The sequence below is a fragment of the Cydia fagiglandana genome, chromosome 18, assembly GCF_963556715.1.
Source record: "Cydia fagiglandana chromosome 18, ilCydFagi1.1, whole genome shotgun sequence".
In the NCBI taxonomy this organism is placed as follows: domain Eukaryota; kingdom Metazoa; phylum Arthropoda; class Insecta; order Lepidoptera; family Tortricidae; genus Cydia; species Cydia fagiglandana.
Genome location: NC_085949.1, coordinates 17,828,787 through 17,852,631, shown reverse-complemented (window position 1 = coordinate 17,852,631; position 23,845 = coordinate 17,828,787). Strand labels below are relative to the sequence as shown.

At 40.9% G+C, this 23,845-nt stretch overlaps 1 protein-coding gene across 1 annotated transcript in view; it reads right to left on the bottom strand.

The window, feature by feature from the left end:
* LOC134673446 (atlastin-like) overlaps window positions 1-23,845 on the bottom strand; it is a 36,189-nt gene that overhangs the window by 7,732 nt on the left and 4,612 nt on the right. Inside the window, exons 2-6 of the mRNA XM_063531435.1 lie at window positions 14,662-14,888; window positions 14,271-14,420; window positions 13,742-13,897; window positions 9,063-9,212; window positions 6,985-7,123 (exon numbers count right to left, since the gene is read on the bottom strand). Coding sequence (XP_063387505.1) covers window positions 6,985-7,123; window positions 9,063-9,212; window positions 13,742-13,897; window positions 14,271-14,420; window positions 14,662-14,888 — 822 coding nt within the window. The remainder of the gene's footprint in view (window positions 1-6,984; window positions 7,124-9,062; window positions 9,213-13,741; window positions 13,898-14,270; window positions 14,421-14,661; window positions 14,889-23,845) is intronic.

The following is a 23,845-nucleotide window of genomic DNA, read 5'->3' as shown; positions in this document are numbered from 1 at the left end:
AAAACTGCTTAGGAAAGAAAATTAAACGAATAAAAACTATTTTCGTTTTAAAAACTTTCATTTCATTTCATTTCATTTCATTTATTTCAGCATATATAAGCATTACAGTGTTATACCAAAGCGCTTACATACTAGTCACATCAATTTAAAAATAAAAACATTTAATACACATTTATACACTCAGCAAATTAATTCCATAGCAATTCCATAATAAATTCAATAATAATAATGTCTTTTAATAAATTTTTTTTTTTTTTTTTCCTCAACTTAAATCTGCAATCGGCTGTTCTAGCCATAATCAGATGGTTTGTTTCTTTTTTTTTTTTAGGTTGTTATTTAGGGTGGTGTTCCACTGAGCACCATCACCAGTTTACGTGGGGGCTTATTGTCTCTGGTCTAGCCCTAGGATGTGCCATCTTTTTAGCCTCGGTGTGTAGTCTTGTTCGTTTAACAGGTTTCTGGCTAATTCGTTGCAGTGGTTTTGAAGTCTTTCCTTGTACTTTTTGCAGTATTCGTTTACCTCTTGTTTTATTGTTGGTATTTCTGTGTATTCATGTATTTCACTATTTCTGACCAGTAATGGTGCACACGTGATCCTTCTTAGGGTTTTGTTCTGGAATCTTTGAAGTATTTCTAAATTTGAGTTGCTGGCTGATCCCCATAGCTGTATTCCATAAGTCCATATCGGTTTTATTATACATTTGTATATCAGTAGTTTGTTGTTAAGTGTTAGAGTTGATTGTCTTCCAATTAGCCAGTATAAGTTCCTGCATTTGATATCTGCTTCTTTTCTTTTCATTTTGATGTGGTTGGCCCAGGTAAGTCTTCTGTCGAGGTGGAGTCCTAGATATTTGACGCAGCTTTGGCTAGGAAGGGGTTCGCCTCGCATAGTCACTGGTGGGCAGTCTCCCTTGCGTAGTGTGAAGGTTATTTGGACAGATTTTGTTACACTGGGTTTGAGCCTCCAGATCTCGAGCCAGTGTTCAATATCTTTTAAATGTGTTTGTAGTTTTTGTGATGCGATTTCAGGTTTTTTGTCACTTGCAAGACAAGCTGTGTCATCCGCATATGTTGCTGTGATCACTTCATCGGAGACCGGCAGGTCAGCAGTGTAGATTGAATATAAAACTGGGCCGAGGACAGATCCTTGTGGGACTGATGCTTTAATGTCATACAGTTTTGATGTCTCTTCGCCAAATTTGACTTGGAATGTTCTTTCTAGTAGGTATGACTTAAGGACCATGTAGTGTGAGTTGGGCAGCCTTGTTTTTAACTTGTATAACAGTCCTTCATGCCATACTTTATCGAAGGCTTGCTGGATATCAAGGAAGACGGCAGCACAATATTTCTTGCATTCCAGTGTGTTTCTTATCTTTGTTACAACTCTGTGAACCTGTTCGACTGTAGAGTGTTGTTCCCTGAAGCCAAATTGATGATTAGGGATGATGTTTTCTACTTCTAGTATGGGTTTTAATCTTCTTAGGAAGATTTTTTCAAATACCTTGGATATCGTTGGGAGGAGACTTATTGGTCTGTATGAAGTAGGTTCTGTAGGTGGTTTCCCAGGCTTTGGTAGCATACAAATTTGTGATACTTTCCACAGTTTAGGGTAATAGTGCAGTCTAAGGATAGCATTGAAGAGCATGCATAAAAATACAACTGGTTTCCTTGGTATGCGTTTCAGTATTTCTGCAGTGATGAGGTCAAAGCCAGGTGCCTTTTTATTGCCCAAATGTCTGATGGTGTTATATACTTCATTTGGTGTCACTAGTTTTAGTGGTAATGACAGCTGTTGATCACTTGTTATGCATTCTTCCACTAATTTATCAGTTTCTGGGGACATAGAAGTGTTAGGTGTGAAAATATGACTTAAGTGCAAAGCAAAGGTTTCTGCTTTTTCTGCTTCTTTCCTGGCCCACGTTCCCGACTGTGTTTTTATAGGAGGGATTGGTTTTTGTGGTCTTTTAAACTGTTTTGTTATTTTCCATAGTGAATAGTCATTGCTTTTAGTCGCTGTTAGAGATGAAAGCTTCTGTTGCAGTGTGTAGTTTTCGTTTTCCTTGATCAATGCTCTTAGTTCTCTGGCTGACCTATTGAGTGCTTTTTTATCTTCTACATGCCTACTTTGGTGCCATTTTCTTCGAAGTCTTCTTTTTTCCTGTATCTTGTCTCGGATTTGCGAAGGAATATTTTTAACCTTACTGGATGTTTTGTTGTATGGGGTTGAACACCATGCAGCTTCTTGAATTTTGTTGGTAATATAGAATGTTGCATCATCTATGTCTTCCGCTGATTTTAATCTTATTCTGAGGTTTAACTCTGTGTTAAGGATGTCTGTAAATGTAGTCCAGTCAGTTTTGTGATTGCATAATGCCATGTTTTGTTCCTTGTAAAGTGCCGTGGAACTAAAAGTCCCTATCACTGGTGTGTGGTCTGAAGAAGAGTCGAGGCAGCTCTCCATTTCAAAATATATGTTTGAAAAACCCTTCACAATGAAAAAGTCAAGGAGATCAGGGCACTTCTTAGAATCTGTAGGCCAGTATGTTGGTTCACCTGATGATAATGTGGTCAATTTGAGTCTGTCTATGCACTTTTTTAGTTCTCTGCCGCGGGTTGTCACTAATCTTGATCCCCAGTGTGTGTGCTTGCTGTTCCAGTCCCCGCCGCATATATATCTGGAGCCAAGTGTTTTAAAGTAGTTGTAGAACATTGCTTCATTGATATTGTGTTTAGGAGGACAATATACAGCGCTTACATTATACTCCCCGGATCTATCCTGAACAGTAATTGTAGTGGCTTGAAGGTAATTTTCCTTAAATTGACTGTGTGTGAAGTGCTTTATATTTTTTTTTATTAACACTGCAGTACCACCATGTGATGTACCATCAGGATGATTGGTGTTGTATACTTCATAGTTTTCTAGTTTAAAGTCTTTTTTATCATTTAGGTGTGTTTCTGATATTAAAATAATGTCAATTTTGTTTGTTTGTAGTAACATTTTAAGATCGTTTTGGCTTGGGGCCAAACCGTTTATGTTCCATGTTGCAATTCTTAATTGTTTCATTTGCGGCTTATAAGGGCGGTGATGAGGGACATTAATGTACCCATTTGTTGTATTAGTAGCTCTATTTGCTTGGTTTGTTTGTTAATAGTTTGTATAAGTGTACATTGCCAGTCACTATTAATTTCATTTTTGTTCAGAGTAGATTCATGATATGTGGGTTGGCATTCTTGCCTCATTTCCCTGTAAGGTCTATTGATGTTTTGATTTATCACATTACTGTATGATGTATTGTCTGATGTTCCCTGTACCAAGTTCATTTTAACAGGTTGGTATGAAGGTTCAACTGATACGTATGAAGGTTCGACTGGTTGGTATGAGGGTTCAACTGGTTTGTATGAAGGTTCAACTGGTTTCACTATTTGGGCGTTAGTCTCATCCTGGCTGGCCTTGTTTGTTTTGGGTGTTTTGTTCCTTCTTCGGGCTGCTATTTCCCGGTATACTTGGCAGCCTTTGTAGCTCCCAGGGTGCTTACCTCCACACAGCGCACATGTGGCAGGTGTCTTTCTGTCCTTAGTGCATGTCTTACTGTCATGGGCCCCCGCACATTTGACACACCTATAGGGCCTTAGACAGTTGTTTTTAGTGTGTCCATATTGTTGACATCGGGTACACTGCACGATTGTTGTACTTTTATGTGGATCTTCTATTTTAACACACTGATGATAAATATATTTGATTTTTTTGGCATCATTGTTTTTTTCATTTGGTTCCAGGTTGACAAAGAAGACATTAAATGGTTCCTTGTTGTCCTTACGTTTGACATTTATAATCTCTCCTCGTACTTTGTTCCCGGTTTCTTCTATGGCTTTTATTATTTCCTCTGTGGGTGTTGTGTAGTGAAGATTTTTAATTACTATTTTTATACACCTGTCTTCTTTTCTTGTGAATGTATGCCCAATTAATCCTTTACTTCTAATGTGATCCATCATTTTCTGATATATTTCCATTGTGTGTGTGTATATTATGAGCTTTGTGCTGTTCACTATCTTGTATGTATATTCATTGTCGCTGACTACTTCATGCAGACAGTCCGTGAGTTTTTGTACATCCATAATACCAAATAGTACAATTGGTGGAGGTTTTGATGATCGTTTAGGCTTTTCTGCATCTGCAGCCTGGTTTTGGATGTTACTTTCTTGTTCATCGGTAGGCAAGGGTGCGAAACGGTTTCTTATTTCAAGGGAATCTGTATTTCCACAGTCTGGACGGTTCATATTGAACCTTTGCTGTCTTGCTTCATTTCTTTTCTGGATTTTGTGTGTTGTTTTGGCTTGCTCTGGTGAGCGGTATCTCTTTTGACCGTATTCTGGAACTTTCTGCCACGGTATTTTATTGCTTTTGTCTTGATCACTTTCATTTTCGTGTGAACGAGGTTTGTTGTTTTTATTATTTTCGTCTAAATTAGGCGTTGGTAACGTTTTTTGGTTTTCTCCGGTTGAATTACTTCGTTCTCTTGGTGTTGTATTGAAAAGTGCACTGTGGAAAACCTGTTGAACGAACTGTTTTTTTGTGGCTGTTGTTTCCACGATTTTGCTTGTTGACGGGGTGGCGTCGTTATTTTTTGTCATTGTGATTGTTGTTTTATCCGTTTTCAAGATGTATTGATGTAGACATCATTCAAAGATGTCTCTTCTATGTCGGTGTCACAAACGTGATTTGCAAGTTTTAGGTTAGAATTTGTATACGGTGTTGTGTGTCAAAAACTTCACTATTTACACTAATATTTCTATTAATTCACTAAATATATTTGTTATTGTGTCCAATTATCACCACTTTGCAGGTAAAACTTTGAAAAAACTTATGAAAACTTAATAAATCGTATGATAGTTCGAAAGTTGATGCTGACGCGATTGCGTTCCGTTTCACTCTGTCTTTAATAAATATAAATAAAAAATCTAGCATTAATTAACATCATTTGCACAATTTTAAAAAGTCCTTACGATATCTATTGTCAATTTCCTACTCACTTAAATGTTTGTAAGTGACCTCTGTGAACTCAGTAAGAGAACAGTTAAACAGATCTATATCCGTCGAGATCATGTTCAAGATATTAATTGCTGTGACCGTTGGTGCTCTAGCTAGTAAGTTTGTGCGCGCAGTCGGGCGCGCCAGCAGGCGGGCGCGCGGCGGCACGGCCCGCGCGCGCGGCGCCACCGGCCCCGGCCCCCGCCCCCCAGCACTTCCGGTGCGTGCACACAGCCCCGCCATATTTTAAAGATATAAGTTGCTAACGCCAAGTTTCGTCTCACTTCTAATTTTGTGTATCCTACCATGCCGAGAACGAAGAGCGTCGGATACATGAGTGGGTAAACAGGATGTACCCCATACTCCTTGAAATACAAATATCTGGCGAATTTATTTTGTATTTTTTCGACCATGGCTGAGTATTTACTCTCGTGTGGGTTCCATATAATGGCGCAACTCTCTAACCTGCTTCTAACTAACGCATTATACAGAGCCTTGACTGTTGCCGTGTTGTAAAAGTCCTTTGTCTGACGCAGTATGAAGCCTAAGTTTCGAAAAGCTTTCTTACATATGTTTACTATGTGCTTTCTGAAGGACAGATCCGACTCAACGTGCAATCCCAGATCTCGCACAGACGACACGCGCGTGATCCCTTCCCCTCTTATATTATACGAGTGGAGCAATGGAGAGACGGCTTTGGTATAAGACACTACATTACATTTGGACACATTGAAATAGAGTTTGTTCTTATGGCTCCAACTTACTACCCTGTCAATGTCGCTCTGCAATCTCTCACAATCCTGACCATCCTTTACTTTTAACAGCAACTTAAGGTCGTCTGCAAACATTAAGCAACTAGCATGTTCGACCACATTTGGAAGGTCATTGATCATGAGAGTGAAATTTAATGGCCCCAAATTGCTACCCTGACTTACTCCTGAAAGCGTTCGATAACAGTCCGATATGTGGCCTTTGTACTCTACATATTGCTTGCGGTTCCTAAGGTAGTTGGAAAATAGGCTAATAAGACTTGGCGTAAAACCCACAGCAGCCAGCTTTGTCAACAATATGTCGTTATCGACAGTATCGAACGCCTTCCGAAAATCGAAGTATGCGACATCAACCTGTCCGCGTAGTCGATCCACTTCCGATGTCGCATAGTTCATAAAGCAGAGTAAATTGCTCTCCGTGCTGCGGCCCGGTCGAAAACCATGTTGAGTCTCGCTCAGTCTCGCCACAACCTGCGGAAATATCGCCGCGTGCAACACAGATTCGAAGAGTTTTGCAAACGTTGACAAAACTGCCACCGGTCGGAATCCACTCACATCAGTTCCGGATCCGCCCTTTGGGACTGGTGTAACTCGAGTGGTCTTCCAACACTCTGGGTACACGCTTTGGTCCAGACACAGATTAACTTGTTATTTAAATGTACAGCGAACTAAATAATTTAAGTAAATTTTCGGTTACTGATGAAGTTAAAGTGACGTCACAAAGTTTGTGTCTCCCCCCTCCCCCATGTCACAATATGTCACATTTTCTTGACCCCCTCCCTCCCCCTAAACGTGTGACGTAATTAATGGATGACCCCTAAGGTGCACATTTTAATGATACGTTAGGGAGTTTTTCCTTGAGGACACCAGCCTCACGCGAATTTTTTTTTTCTAAAGCCCGCCGTACGAAATATGTGGAAATTTTGTCCTGTTATTTAGTTTATTGGCTGAGGAATTAATAAAATACAAGAAAACATACTTTATTCGTTAAATTAATTGAAGGTTAAGTTTTATAGAATCAGGAGTGTAAGTATATTGAAATGCACCATTTTCAGGTCACTTCTACATTACAGTATTATTGCCCAATTCATACTTTTAGTGAGCAAATGCCGTATTTTCGGTGGCAAACAATTATTTAGCCTACAGACGCTAGGCTCCTGCAGTAGGTGTGTGACACGCGCGTACCTTCGAGCCGGCCGTCGAACTGCGGGTTGGTGGCGACGCGCAGGCCGGGGTGCGGCAGCAGGAAGCACGCGATCTCGGAGAAGCACGACGTTATGTGCTTCCTCAGGGACTGCAGCTCCGGGTGCTGCTTGTCTGACACCTGAGAAAGAAAACTTTATTCATTTATATCAGCGGTCGGCAACCTTTTAGCAGCCAAGGGCCACAACCACATAGTAGTTAACGGAGGTAACGCGGGCCGTACTTTGTTAATATTTATGACTTTATGAGACATTGTCGTTTGTCATTATTACATACAAAATAGCCAAGGCGGCTCTCGGGCCGCAAGTGACAGGTTCACGAGCCGCATGCGGCCCGCCGCTGAATTATATCAACAGTAGATAAAGGTAGGAATTTTGGTGTCAGATATCATATTATTAGTTACGCTTCGGCGAAGGAAATATTCGTCATACTGCCAAGATTCGTATACTTGTGGAACATTTTGGGTAAACCTTAATCCCAATAAGGCCTAGGCTACGGTACCTACTAAAATGTACACACGGGACTTAAATTCAACAGTAAATAAAGGAGAAATGCGAGAGCTAGCGTGCAACGACTATTTGAAAAATCGGAACCGTGTTTACCTTGAGCCGCCGCTGCAGGATGGTGTTACCGCCCTCGGCGCCGTACGCCGCCTCGTACGGGAAGCTCCAGTCCCGGACCAGGAACTGAAGCCTCTGGAAAGTTGTACGACCGCTGTCCTCTAACGCCAGGCGGCCGTACTCCGTGAACAGCTGTACACGTACCTTGAGCCGCCGCTGCAGGATGGTGTTGCCGCCCTCGGCGCCGTACGCCGCCTCGTACGGGAAGCTCCAGTCCCGGACCAGGAACTGAAGCCTCTGGAAAGGTGTACGCCCGCTGTCCTCTAACGCCAGGCGGCCGTACTCCGTGAACAGCTGTACACGTACCTTGAGCCGCCGCTGCAGGATGGTGTTACCGCCCTCGGCGCCGTACGCCGCCTCGTACGGGAAGCTCCAGTCCCGGACCAGGAACTGAAGCCTCTGGAAAGTTGTACGACCGCTGTCCTCTAACGCCAGGCGGCCGTACTCCGTGAACAGCTGTACACGTACCTTGAGCCGCCGCTGCAGGATGGTGTTGCCGCCCTCGGCGCCGTACGCCGCCTCGTACGGGAAGCTCCAGTCCCGGACCAGGAACTGAAGCCTCTGGAAAGGTGTACGCCCGCTGTCCTCTAACGCCAGGCGGCCGTACTCCGTGAACAGCTGTACACGTACCTTGAGCCGCCGCTGCAGGATGGTGTTGCCGCCCTCGGCGCCGTACGCCGCCTCGTACGGGAAGCTCCAGTCCCGGACCAGGAACTGAAGCCTCTGGAAAGGTGTACGCCCGCTGTCCTCTAACGCCAGGCGGCTGTACTCCGTGAACAGCTGTACACGTACCTTGAGCCGCCGCTGCAGGATGGTGTTGCCGCCCTCGGCGCCGTACGCCGCCTCGTACGGGAAGCTCCAGTCCCGGACCAGGAACTGAATCCTCTGGAAAGGTGTACGACCGCTGTCCTCTAACGCCAGGCGGCCGTACTCCGTGAACAGCTGTACACGTACCTTGAGCCGCCGCTGCAGGATGGTGTTGCCGCCCTTGGCGCCGTACGCCGCCTCGTACGGGAAGCTCCAGTCCCGGACCAGGAACTGAATCCTCTGGAAAGGTGTACGACCGCTGTCCTCTAACGCCAGGCGGCCGTACTCCGTGAACAGCTGTACACGTACCTTGAGCCGCCGCTGCAGGATGGTGTTGCCGCCCTTGGCGCCGTACGCCGCCTCGTACGGGAAGCTCCAGTCCCGGACCAGGAACTGAATCCTCTGGAAAGGTGTACGACCGCTGTCCTCTAACGCCAGGCGGCCGTACTCCGTGAACAGCTGTACACGTACCTTGAGCCGCCGCTGCAGGATGGTGTTGCCGCCCTCGGCGCCGTACGCCGCCTCGTACGGGAAGCTCCAGTCCCGGACCAGGAACTGAATCCTCTGGAAAGGTGTACGACCGCTGTCCTCTAACGCCAGGCGGCCGTACTCCGTGAACAGCTGTACACGTACCTTGAGCCGCCGCTGCAGGATGGTGTTGCCGCCCTCGGCGCCGTACGCCGCCTCGTACGGGAAGCTCCAGTCCCGGACCAGGAACTGAAGCCTTTGGAAAGGTGTACGACCGCTGTCCTCTAACGCCAACCGGCCGTACTCCGTGAACAGCTGAAATGTAACAACAATATTGTAATGTAGAAATATAGTTACATACGAATATCAAAATATATTACAAAAATGACTGACAATTTAGACAAATGGTGGTTACAGTCACATTCAGTGGCGGATTTGCAGTCTTTGCCGCCCTAGGCCCCAAGCCTTGTAGCCGCCCCTTTCTCAGCATCAGCACCCATCATATTGACTACATTTAGATCAGGCAACGAAAAGATATATTAGGTATAGAGGAAAATGCTTGGGACACATTTTTTACTCAGTAACTTTTTTGGACTCATTAGGAGGTGAACATATCAAAACTATTAATACTAAAATAATAATAAACCGGGCAAGTGCGAGTCTGACTCGCGCACGAAGGGTTCCGTACCAAAATGCAAAAAAACAAAAAAACAAAAAAAAGCAAAAAAAACGGTCACCCATCCAAGTACTGACCCCTCCCGACGTTGCTTAACTTTGGTCAAAAATCACGTTTGTTGTATGGGAGCCCCATTTAAATCTTTATTTTATTCTGTTTTTAGTATTTGTTGTTATAGCGGCAACAGAAATACATCATCTGTGAAAATTTCAACTGTCTAGCTATCACGGTTCGTGAGATACAGCCTGGTGACAGACGGACGGACGGACGGACGTAGTAATAGGGTCCCGTTTTACCCTTTGGGTACGGAACCCTAAAAAATTGAGATTCTTACAATGAGCTCTTTGATTTGATATGTAACAAGATATAGTTTGAAAAACTTTATTTTTAAATTTTCTCATTTTCCCCCCAAAAATGGCCTCCATATTTAATTTTTTTTTATTTACGTTACACGTCCATCTTTGGGTCACAAACTTACATATGTGTGCCTAATTTCAACCTAATTGGTCCAGGAGTTTCGGAGAAAATAGGCTGTGACAGACGGACAGCCAGACGCACGAGTATAAGGGTTCCGTTTTTAAAATAAAGATTTAAGTGGGGCTCCCATACAAACAACAAACGTGATTTTTGACCGAAGTTAAGCAACGTCGGGAGGGGTCAGTACTTGGATGGGTGACCGTTTTTTTTTGCCTTTTTTTGCATTATGGTTCGGAACCCTTCGTGCGCGAGTTCGACTCGCACTTGCCCGGGTTTTTTTTCCTTTTGAGGTACCTACGGAACCCTATAAACGGGGAACAAGACGCGAAGGCGTCAACAATATGCAAAATCGACGCCACACTCGCGTTCGCGGCTTCGCGCCGCGATTTGTGCACAAGTGTGGAGGGCCCTCCAGATATCGTAAAAAATGTAGCTTGTAGCAAATTTAACAAACTTTCATTTTGTGTAATGATCATGTCGTTAGAACGCATAGTTTCCGAGATATAAGCGAAAAACTGAAAAATGTGACCATCAAACCTCTCTCTTCCCCCGGCTCAAGGGCTACGGCCGGGGACTTTTGATATGTTCACCTCCTAGATAGTCCAAATAAAGTTAGGTACAAAGTCAAAAATTGTGATTCAAGCATTTCCCTCTATAGGTACCTTTTTTTGAGAATTCGTTGCCTGGCCTAATTTTGAGTAATTTTTTGTTATCATCAACGAATTTTTTGTCTCAATTTGCCGCCCCTAATATCTCGCCGCCCTAGGCCCGGGCCTACTGTGCCTTATGGGAAATCCGCCACTGGTCACATTCCTAAATCACAAATTAGAGAAAATTTTACTTCAACCACATAGCCATGTTTCGGATTACGGAGATATATCTACATGTAATAAACTAATACGACGTTCAGGTTGAAAAACCACAGCTTTTGTCTATTGATAGATGGATCATAAAATGTATAGATCTATAGAATATAGGTCAAGTGTACTGCCCTCTTAAGCCGAATAGCGGCATCTCAAAAACAAATGACGTTGAAAATTGAATTTTCAGATAAAGAATGTAAGGTATATGTTTGCATTAAATTTTTATTTGAGATACCGCTAATTTGCTTAGCAGGGCAGTGTACTACTCCTGCCAATATGTATCTAATGTTGGGTTGGCTAAGTTAATGGACATCACGCACCTTGATTGTGTCAACATTACATTACGTATAACCTTTTAACGCCACGACTACTTCATATAACTATCAATAGTGGCCCTTTTCTTTATTGGGTGGAAAATTTTATTACGCGTTGTCATCTGTACCATCAGCCGTAAAAGTGCGTGGCGACTTTATATAAATACAAATAATACAATAAATTAAATTAACTAAAACTAATTCTTAAGTACAACTACAACTAAATTTGCCCAACAGCACCTCTATGGTCCATGTGCATAGAGTTTAGGGTGTTTCATTTTTCCGAATTTTCGATTTTCATCTGACTTTGCTCGAATTCTTGTTCTAACTGATAAAAAAATATTATACGTTAAAAAAAATTAAAATCGGTCAACATTTAGAGGTTGCACATCATCAACAAAGATTTTTCATATAACCAACGACTCTACATCGGAGGGTAGAATTTTTTTAAGCAGCTATCATCAAAGCGGATAGTAAAGTGATACTGAACCTTCTGGTGTACTTTCGTTTGGGCTAAATACGTTTCGCCAAATTTCACTTCCCAACAAACTTATCGCAATAGTTTCATTTCCCAAAGGAACTTTTAGCAAAGTTACACTTCGCATATAATTTATTTGGTAAAATCATCATTTGGCATTATTTTACTTTCTCAAATGTTATTAGGACAAAAACTTATTTAGCAAACGTTTTTTATTGTCTAATATTATATCCCAAAAAGATGTTTGGTCAAAATTGTCACTTCGCAAATTTGACAAATAGGCATCTCTATTTAAATTTGTACTTTTTGTTATGTTAATATAGGTACGTTAAATTCTACTTAATTTGGATGGGTTTGGTTAGGTTTGAACTGAGATGCTCACAATACGGAACCGCTATCAGAAAAGTGGGTTAGGTTAGGTTAGAACTGTGACCCTCACAGAATCGAAATGCTATTAGAAAAGTGGGTTAGGTTAGGTTAGAACTGCGATCCTAACAGAAACGAAATCTATGTACTAGAAAAAGGTCATCGAAGTGGATTAATTAATTTAATAGAATAACGAGATGTAAAAAAAAATCATGACATTTTAAACTAAAATGTGGTTTAAATATTGGTGGTTATTTACTATTTTTGGGTTACAATGATTACTTTGGTGTTATTTACTTTAATAGAATAGCAAGATGTAACAAATTATACCAGACAAATAAAATTCTGCAGCCGCCTCTCTATTGGTATGTAAATTGTATGCCGTGCAATATTTTTGGACATGTAAGTTATGCTAAATGATACATTTGACTAAATAATATTTGGTAAAATGAAACTTGTCCAAGTAATTATTTGCTAAACAATAACTTGCCAAAAAATACTATTGCCAACTGAAAATTTGCGATAAGTCGTTTTGCCAAACATTTTTTTGGGAAATGATAATTTGGGAAACATAGTTTGGGATGTGATACTTTGGGAAACGTTTTTGGCCCATTCGTTAGTAAACCAAACCTTCTACATATAAATAAATTTTAAAATTAGTAGTAAACTTCGATTTTTGTTACTCGACAAATGTTCTAATTAAGATTTTTCAGTTTTTCCACCTTTTTCCAAAGGAAAAGTGCTTTTATCGTGTTTTAGACGCAAAATTCAGTTTTCTCATTCGATTTCAGTATCAGTTCATTATATTTTGTCATTTTAGAACATAGTTCATTTTCCCGCAATGTATGGGGTTTTCACTCTACCTTTTCAACTTGTGCAACCTCTAAACGTTATTCGATTCTTTTGAAAATTGAAATAGATAGTTTTTAGTGTGGGGAGACTCTATTGGTGAGCAAAGTCAGGAAAAATATTACAACTTTTTTTTCTCCATACAAAAGTGAATCACCCTAATAGAGTTCCATTTGAGAACTATTGGACACTGTAAATTGAATACTGTACTGTACTTGTATTGTAATTGTACTGTTATCAATGAATGCATTCATAATTTCTCCATGCAATTTCGCTAAAAAAATTCGAGAAATAAAACTTTGTGATAAGCGTATAATGAATTTAAAATACTTCCCGACGTTCGGTACCCTTTCCCTTTACAGCGTTCGTGGTCAACGGGACACGCGATATAAACCGTTTACATATTTTTATTTTATGAAAACTATCGCGGTAACTGAAGACAATATTCTGACAGCATATCTTTATAAGTTACGTGGCTGTACCGTGTCTGTAGGCTTGCTCAGAGTATCTACTTTGATTCTTTAACAATGTCCTGTATTATTCAACGCGATTCAGTCAGAGTTGATTATGCAAAGAACCTCGCGCAGTCGCGCACCGTCGACTCACTGTCGAACGCGCCTAGTGTGTCCAGCAGGATTATCGCCACCGTTGTTACTGACCTGCAAGTGCTGTAAGTCGTCCTCCTGAATGTTCTGTGACAGGTTGTAGATCTGCACCGACGACAGCATGGTCGACAATGCGAACACGGTCGCGCAGTCGCGCACCGTCGACTCACTGTCGAACGTGTGTCCAGCAGAATTATAGCCACCGTTGCTACTGACCTGCAAGTGTTGTAAGTCGTCCTCCTGAATGTTCTGTGACAGGTTGTAGATCTGTACTGAGGACAGCATGGTCGACAATGCGAACACGGTCGCGCAGTCGCGCACCGTCGACTCACTGTCAAACGCGCCTTGCGTGTCCAGCAGGATTATCGCCACCTGTAATATCAATAAATATAAATGAAATTTAAAAATGTGGTAACTTTACGTTTTATTTCAGTTTATAACTTTACACATTTCATACAATTATGGACAAACTTAGCAAGTTTTGAGTAAAAAATTTAGACGGTTGTCGTTAGGGGAAATGACCGTCTTATAGGTGACCTGGTCCATTTTTTCTGGGGCTTCCTTAGTTTAGAGGTAAATTTATGTTTGAAGAAGATGAAAAAGAATTGAAGGAAGAAGGATTAAGAACAAATTTGTACTATGGAGTCTAAGGTTAATAACTGGCGTTACTGGCACTCGAGTGCTTTGTACATTTTAGTTGCGCTTTTTTTTTACGGCGGATTTAAGACATCAGCACGTTTCCTACCTTCTCCCCGTTGTCTAGTGTAGCCTTGAAGATCTCGGACCACATCAGGATGCCGGTGGTGTCGCGCTCGGAGCCCCCGCGCCAGCTGAAGCCCTGCAGCGGCTCGTCGGGCGCTCCCAGCCAGTCGCCGCCGCCGCCGCCACTGCCGTACTATAACAAAATACACAGTTGATCGAGTTTGTCACCATAAGAAGTGGTTACGTGCGATTTCTTGAACTTATTGTACTTAACTGTAGTTGTCGTATGAAACGACAATCTGCGACAGAAATTATCATAGTGTAACCGTAGTTTAAAGTAATTATTATATTAAATTTGCGAAAAGTTGTGTATAAATTTAAAATATTTGTTGGAATGAGAATATTAACGTATTAGTGGTAAGTTAGAGACGAACCTTGTGGTGCATATATCTGAGGAAGAAGTCGAGCAGGAAGCTCTTCCCCTTCCTAAAGGCCCCGGCCACGGACACGACCACCACGGCTCGCTCCCTGATGTCCTCATCGTGTAGTAACTCCTTTAGGGCCTCTTCGTCGAGTATGAACGTGTGGTCGGGCCCTGTGTTGACGACCTGCACGCCGCGCGGGCCGGTGGGCGCGGCCGGCGGTGCTGGCTTCTCTATCACTGTGGAGAAGTGGTTGTATTAAAAATAACTCTTTTAATTGATTATTTGTAGACTTTATCTCGGTGCAATAAGGTTTAGGTATGGTTAACTGTATTGATGATACAGTTGATGAATTTACATAAGTATCCCGATATTGAAGGCAAGTAGACAGGTGTCCCGGATATTTAAGTCAGGCCAACTACTGTACTTGTGACTTTATTTAAATTATAACGATTTAATTCAAAGTGATGACCCAGTGTATCATGATCTTTTGTTTGGAATATAGTTTCACTCGAAACAATGTAATATGTAAATAAGATCTCGTTTTGCACTGCAATAGGTGGCATGTTTTTTATGTTTTATGCATCTTTATGCCATCTTCTCACGGTTATCTCACGTTTAATTTGGCCATTGAGACCTCATCCATTCAATTGTCTTTTAATCAGTTCAATCTAATCTAACCGACCGTGACAAAAGGCGGTGTCTCCTGCCAGAACGGTTCACATATTCATTACATTAGCAGTTTCCACAGAGATGGCGTGTTATGGCATGGGAAGCCTCCATTATGTGTTTAAAGAGAAAGTAAACGGCAAGTTTGATTTGCGGTATGGCTGTATTCCCATCGAGAACGAGCTTCGCCTGAGGGAAACCACAAAGTCTGCCAGTGCTGCTTTAAAATAAGGACCTGTAGCATGGTGTTTATAATGAATCCGTAGTTTTAGCTATACATGTTCGTCTTAAGCGCTCGTCTACGACCAGCTGGGCTTGGCGAGACCAGCGCAAACAAACAAAAACAAATATAACAAGTCTGTATGAGCTAAAGCAAACAAAACCGGTGAGTTTTAGCTCTCTTTATTATTCATATTAGCTAAGCCATTGCGGACGAATGTTGACGTAAACACAGCCTCCGTGGGCGTTTCACCGTAATGTATTCTTTTAGCGAGCCGCCTGCCTATACAAGTGTAGGTACCTACAAATAAAACATAATTACGTAAGTTACCAATATGGTAACTAGTAACTGCCTTTTAGGTTAGCTGGTTCACAATGCTGTTTTAAAATAACATTTTCGCTTACATTTTGCCAGATAGTATGAGGTCGCTGAGTATAAAGTATTAGGGCGCAAAACTATCTTACCAAATCTGAAATATTTGAATTTATTTATTTATTTATTTATTTAATCTTTATTGCACAAAAGAAAAATCTTATAGTACAAAAGGCGGACTTAATGCCATAAGGCATTCTCTACCAGTCAACCTTAAGGCTAAGCAGAGAGATTGTGAGCGGTGCTATAATTACAACAGCAAAACGAACAATAAATTACGTATAACATATTAATTACCTATACAAATATACTGTACACATATACTATAAATAAGTAAAGAAAGCACGTACGGATTTTTTGAAAGCGAACTTATTAGGCGCATTTTTTATGTTAAAAGGAAGTCCGTTCCAAAGACGCGCTACCTGCACAGTGAACGAATTCGACATGAACCCGGTTCGGTGAGGAGGGATGGACAGAGACATATTGCCAGAAGAGCGAAGTTGGCGGACGCGAGAAACGCCGTAGTATTGAAAGAAGGATTTGAGGTATTCCGGAGAGAGTGGATCATTAAGCACAGAAAAAAGAGTGGAAAGCAAGCGAATGTTGCGACGTTGTCGGATGGGAAGCCAGCCAAGCTGAGAGCGAAAAGAAGAAACGTGATCATATTTGCGGAGGCAGAAAATGAAGCGAATGCAGTTATTAAGCAGGCGATCCAATTTCGTTTAAGTCCGGATAACAGACATCACCATAGTCAATAATGGGTAGTAAATTTAGAGTGCGTCATATATTTTTACGAGCTAGAGGAACATATTATTGCAGGTTACTGAATACTGACAATACGTGTAACTTGTGTTCTACCTTGGCATCAAAATTTCTATATGCTAGTCATCATCATGGGGTCATGGCTAGGTCTGTGTCATGTCGTATTAGGTCCCTAAACATTGCGAACTAACATCTTGTCTTACTACTTGTACTTGTCTGCCTATCACTCGTACGCTGAGGCATGGCTCCGCCATGGCTTACTGTTATGGGGAAATAGAACAGACTCAAAAGATCTCTTCATACTTCAGAAAAAATGCACCCTGACAGACTATATGTAACTAACATCCAGAATATATGGCGCCAAACTCGGATAAGATACAGGATTTAGATAAGTTAAGATTCTGATATTTGGCTCAGCCAATCCAAGGCCGTACATCAACTATCTCAAGTGCTAAGGAACAAAATGTATAGACCCATTAATCATTTCGAGTTAGTGGACTCTATTGTAAAGGAATAGAATTCAGATTACACAAACTATATAACATACATATTGTTTGATTGTGCGCCAGGGTCAATCAACCAATCAATGATTTTGATTATATACTCTGGCGATTGAACTATAACAACTAACTAACAATGGAAAAGGAACTTTATTTACTTATAAAAAAAGGTTCCAACTAATTTATTTAGTTAAATGCAAACGTCCGATTACTTCAGCTAACTAAAAATACAATAGGATATAAATAATTACAAACAATAGCAATAGTTAGACAAGAAAACCTAATGAACCGGCAACCGGAAACCTCGGCGAAGGTCGCGGCGTGAGAATCTCAACAATGCTTATACACATACAGGCCAAAATTAACTCTATCCTCTAGTAATAGAGTCCAATTTTGTACATGTGTATATTCTGCTAAAATCAGCGAATAAGCGATAGAAGTATGCTTAAAATCTTATCTTGATGCTTTATGTAGTCTATCTATAGCTGCGTTTGCAACATTACATCGAAGTATACGTACTGTACTGTTTTTTTCACGAATTGCACACGGCTCTTTGTCAAGTTGTAACTGTTGTTAGTGCATGTTCAAATCTTTTTGAACACCTTGTCTGCTCCGATATATGTTGGTAATTAATCTACACCTTTCTTTAAGAACAGAGATAGGACATACCGTAAAAGTCAATGAAAGTCACTGCAGAGAAGGGCTCTATTCTCTTTCATTGACTTTTTACAAAGCTTATATTGTTGATGCGATTTTTTAAGTAATCCTCCTTTATTCTGCCTTTTTAAATCTATGCGAAAATGCATACCTGCCTAGCCTGCGTGAATTGCGCACATTGTTATCAAACAAGCAGCCCCGCGTAGCCCCCGCCTTCACTACCAAAACGCACTATCAAATAACTATAATTTCTTTTCTACTTTATTCTCAAGTCAATACGATTCATAATTACCTACTAATAACTTTGGGCGTGTCTTAGATCAAAACTTCTGTCCTGAGCAACATTTATGTTCAAAACAGATTAGAATACGAACAATTCATAATGCTTCGATAAGTGACTTTATACCGAGATAGTAAAGTTTAAAATCGCACGAGCACATTGGGTATCGAAAGGGATTGTGGTAAGAGTAGTCAAGGCGAGCGGGAACAGCTGATCGGAGCACGATTCGCCATTGTTCATTGGGATTACACAATGCAACATAACGCGTGTTATGTTATAGCCAGACCGTAAAAAGTCTGCAGCGATTTTGATAGCCCACGCAGTGCAAGTGTCATTTTAAACGTCAAACATCTATGAAATTATCACGTATACATAACACTTACACTGCGTGGGCTATCAAATCCGCTGCAGACTTTGTTTGGTGCGACTATAGCTATTTACTCTGTGGTTTGTTGTCGCTCAGTATGGCTGTGTCACTTTCGTTTGCCATAATAAGGCAAGAGATGCAATGCGAATGTTTGGGCCGTACCCTATGCTATGCTGCTGGCATTATCAGCAAACATAGATAACTTTTGTGCGATTTAGTTTAGTTATGTGTACAGCACAGAATGTGGTGTACAGAGTCAGACCAAGCTAACTGCGCAGATGTGCCAGTGTAAAAATGCCACCAAAAACGTTTACAGTAGCGCTCCACACTTTGTCGTTGCCAAGTTAGTGTGGTGCAGAGTTAGCTTAGACGGACTTTACCACTTCCTTTTGTTTTCAATTCACATAAAAGAGATTTATTAACATGTAATATAAACTTAATACTATAAGCACGACAGCACCAGATGTCAGATTATTAGAGTGGTTAAGCTCATAGTTGAACCGGCAAGATAGGCGGTTGCCAAGAGGAAGAATGTAGGCCGGTCTTAAATATGTATATGCTAATATATGTGCTGCTCTCAATACCGTTATGATTATCATTAGTCAGCTAAACGGTGACAACACCTACGAATAGTACGAACATTCTAATAGGAAGCGCGTAGCTACCTCGCAACTTAAACTAGGTTTGGTTTCGTTTAAATTCCAATCCTAAGGCGTTATTATTTTCTAGAACACTTATATGGGCTTATTGATGATAATAATTAATTGATGCTTAGTAAAAACATCAAACATTTTAAAAGTAGCATCATGTATAGGTACAACGCGAAATAAACAATGGTAACTAACTACAACAAATGGTCTAGTCTAAAGAACAATGTGGCCATGTTCTCATGATTCAGTATCCCCATACGCATTAACGACATACAAATATAATATTTAGCAATTCACTGCCGTACCCACGCAAATGTCGAATGAGATGAACTGGCAGCAACTTTCTTAAAACCAGTTATATTCACGGCTCGCTTTTTGTACCTGCTCAGCTGGTATTTGCGCTACGCATTTCATTAATATTTTGCACGGCTTCAACGTGATAATTATTAGAATCAATGATTAACGAAGCGATTTTACGATAGTAATAAGAAAGAAATGGAAAATTTGTTTTTTTTAAACCTATTTTCATCATTCAACCATGCCTGCAAAAACAATAATCCAAATATCTTACTTATTCACGGATAGAGTGCGTCTAAGTTAAATATAAGATAAGAACAGAAAAATAGTCAGAAAAGATGAGAACAACTTCATATACGTCACTCATGCGTCTAATCTACCAACAGCTTTCTTGTCGCCTCCTAAGAGCAGACATAAAACCTACACCGATAAATTGACAACAACAGTACAGACACATACAAGACATAAGAATCACAGAAATAGATAGAAAGATGATGTTCAAACTAATGAGAGTAATGAGAAGGAGGATGACAGGCAAGCACATCAGCGCACATACGTATCAACGCCTCTGCCTACACCAAATTGACAACAGCACAGACACATACAAGACACAAGAATGACAGAAACAGAGCAGAAACTATGTTGTTCAAATTAATGAGAGTAATGAGAAGGAGGATGACATGTAGACAGGTAAGCACAGCACACATACGTGTCAACGCCTCAGCCTACACCAAATTGACAACAGTACAGACACATACAAAACACAAGAATGACATTAACGGAGCAGAAACGATGATGTGTTCAAATGATTACTTGATGACAATTGATCGCATCGGATGAACTGAGGTTACAATTACAGAGGGTCGTTAGCCGATTCAAACAACACTTTGATTCAGCGATCGTACAAGGGCCCACCGCGAACTTAGAAAATCGAAATTTAGTTATTGCCTCCATCACTCTCGTATCGAGCGATCTATATACAAATAACGAAATTCCCATCTTCAATGTTCGCGGTATGCCCTCATCTGAACGATCTTCTGTAATTGTATCCTGATGGGAAGACAGGCAAGCATAGAAGCACACGCACTTACGTTGCAGCGCCTTATAGTCTAGCCGCAAGCACAGCTTGCCAACCACCTCGTCTGCAAATACGTCCAAACATTTAGTTGCATGCGCATGTAGACAACTAACAACAAAACTTGACTAACCATCGCGGTAGGCTTTATGTCCTTGGAATAGGGTTTAGAAACGGTCAGTTCACTATGTTAACGATAACAGTCCATTCGTAGGCCTTCTTACAGACTAATGAAATGAAGCATAACGTCGACTAATGAGATTTTTCGACTCAGTTATAGTTATAAAGTGCAAGACAAGTGTCACAAAGCCTTTCATCGCTATATCTATCGTAGACTTGTAGGCTTTCGAGAGAAATGTGACTAGCACAGGATTTTTCTTCACAGTTTCGTTTTCCGTGTTGAATAACGATTAAGGATTTCGTATTATTTGGACAAACGGAGAACAAGTGCAATTTCTAAAGCCTTGGCCACACAGTCTGCGTGGCGGCAAGGGTACCTATAGATACGTCAGTGGGAGCACTGAGTTCGTGATGCGTGCTGTGTGGCCAAACCTTCATTGTATCATCTTATTTTCAATCGTGTTCTAACCTAACCGGCAAAAGGAAATTGTACTCAACCACACAAATTATTTAGCCAGCTTTATAAACTCTAGCACAGCTGTATTTACTGTCAAGTTACATGTTATTCCATAGCTGTTGAATAACGTAAATTCTACTTGAAGCCAGTTTTACGGTAAAGACGAGAACCATATACAGCCAGCAGCAAATGTAAATACAAGCTGCAAAGCACGTGACTCTATTGTTAATACCATAAGGTTGAATTTGGAATTATGTTGCTAACTGTATGATGGACGTAAGTTGGGAAACACCGACATAACGACGTACATAATTACGTATTATTACACAGTTATTTCGCTTCCCGGTGTTATTTGTTGTGTTGTAGCGGATTGACGAAGGTCAGGGGTTATTTAACTCCTAAAATACTATTTTAAGAACAATGTAAAAATCTACAATATTTTATGAATATCTAATTCAACAGCTGCATGACTCTGATGATATCGTTCGATAACATATAATTACTGACGTGCAATCGGAAACTTTCCAAAATAGTGAAATTTACACATTTCGGAAACTTGACATAAATTTTGAAATGTTCCGTTTCCATAATGAAAGTTTCTTTAATTTTCCTGAGATTTCCGTGAACTTATCCAACTCTTTTGAAAATTTCCGCATCTAGCACATTATTTACGCATGATAAGAACACGACACTGTCGACACTTCATAGTGCAAAATAAAAGCCAATAAATAATTTAGAAACATTTCCATATAAATTTAATACTATTATAGATCCAGTTCCAGACTATTCTTGTTCTTAGCGTATTTTACTAAGAGTTAAACCAGAATTAACGATAAGCTGGTCTAACAAGTCTAGATTAGCGCCAAACGGACATAATTCATAATCCGACATAGTCTAATAAAACATGGTCTTCTCTTCCCAGAGTGACACAAGCCTACGTCACAACAACATGGCCGCTATATATTATCATATAGCGCTGTCGCATGATGACGTAGCCTTGTGTCAGTCAGGTGACCTAGAAAAGACGGGAAGAGAGTACCAGGCGGAGTATATTATAATACCATGATAATCCGATTAATATTCGGCATTAGTCATACGTGTACTACTGAAAGACAACGTCGTCGCACCAGCTCCAATAAACCCCCAGGTTAGAAAAGGTTTTAAATGCGCATGAGGATAACAAGGAATACTAATCTTATTAGTATAATAATAAGGATTATATTGTAATAACAGTTAATGATAGATAGCGTCTCCTCATTCTTATAGATGCTGTGCAACTGGCGGGCTCCCAAAAATGAGGGATTCATGTCAATAACCTGGAGTGTAATTTCTATTTCTTACAGACATCTTGGCCCACCACCAGCCAATGTATTCGGTATACACACCTGGACTGGAATTGCCGTGAGCACATGAAATACTAAAATAAAAACCGGAGAAGTGCGAGTCGGACTCGCCCACCGAGGGCTCCGTACTTTTTAGTATTTGTTGTTATAGCGGCAACAGAAATACATCATCTGTGAAAATTTCAACTGTCGAGCTATCACGGTTCGTGAGATACAGCCTGGTTACAGACGGACGGACGGATGGACGGACAGCGGAGTCTTAGTAATAGGGTCCCGTTTTACCCTTTGGGTACGGAACCCTAAAAATGGTCAAGCTTATGAATCTGTTAACTGACTCTTCGTACTCGTGTGAATTGTTCATACAGATAGGTCATGGCTTCCTTTTTGCACACTTCAATTATCTTTATGTGCAAGTGTTATTCTAGATCTGTGGGGCACCTGGGATTATTTGCTAGTTGACAACTGTTTGATACTTGACATTTTCACTTTCACCATGCCGTGTGCATTTGTAAATACCAATGAACTGCATAGGTTATGCATAGTTTTTTTCTGTATGTCACTTCTATATTGGCTTTCCTGAAGCTAGAGCTTAGTAGCCGATTGGAAGTATACAGCGCTCAAAGTAGGCACCGTGCCAAACGCAGGTTATTTCGCGTTTCTGATCTTTGATAGAGCCATAGTGTAAGGGACTGTGGAATGCCATTCATTCCATTTACAACGCAACAGGTCTGGAGACACGTAGAATTTCTATACGCAAACGGTAGGTACTTAGGGCATCCGCTAACTGGCGCGGTTGCACCGAGCGGGTTAACGAAAAATAGGATTTTACCGACAATGGCACACGCGTGCTTGCACCTACTCCGTGCACCTTTTAGGCTGTTCAGTCGACGTCGATGCTTGATCGTTATTGATGAGCGATTAGATCAGAATTTGGCAGCGTTGGACCCAGCGACCAGGCAGCAAGGCCTTTGCTCTGCTCGCTCTAGCCCTAACAGGCTAACATACTTTAAGCACCTACCATACTTGCACTGCCATTCAAATGTTGGTAACATTTGCAGTACTGTTTAGAGCAAATGGTCTAGGTTATTAACGCAACAAGTCATCGCTTCTTTCCGAAATAGTGCCGTCTTCCGCCGCTAAAATAAATACGGCCAATGTTGATTTCAGCACTGCATTGTCACAGGGATGGGTCATGGGTGATCCATAAAAAATGTTCATACCAATCGACAGTGTTAATTAAGCATCCCTAAGCCTTATTTAAATATCAAATACAGGTTACAATTTATGCAATTTTAAGTTAAGTAGTTCGCTTCGATACTTAACGTACTTAATCTAAAAAAAGAGGCAAAGGCTAAAGGTCTACCAATAGTTAGTCAAGCGCGTAGAAGTCAGATCAGTCAGCCGACATATGAAAGTTTCCGCGTGAC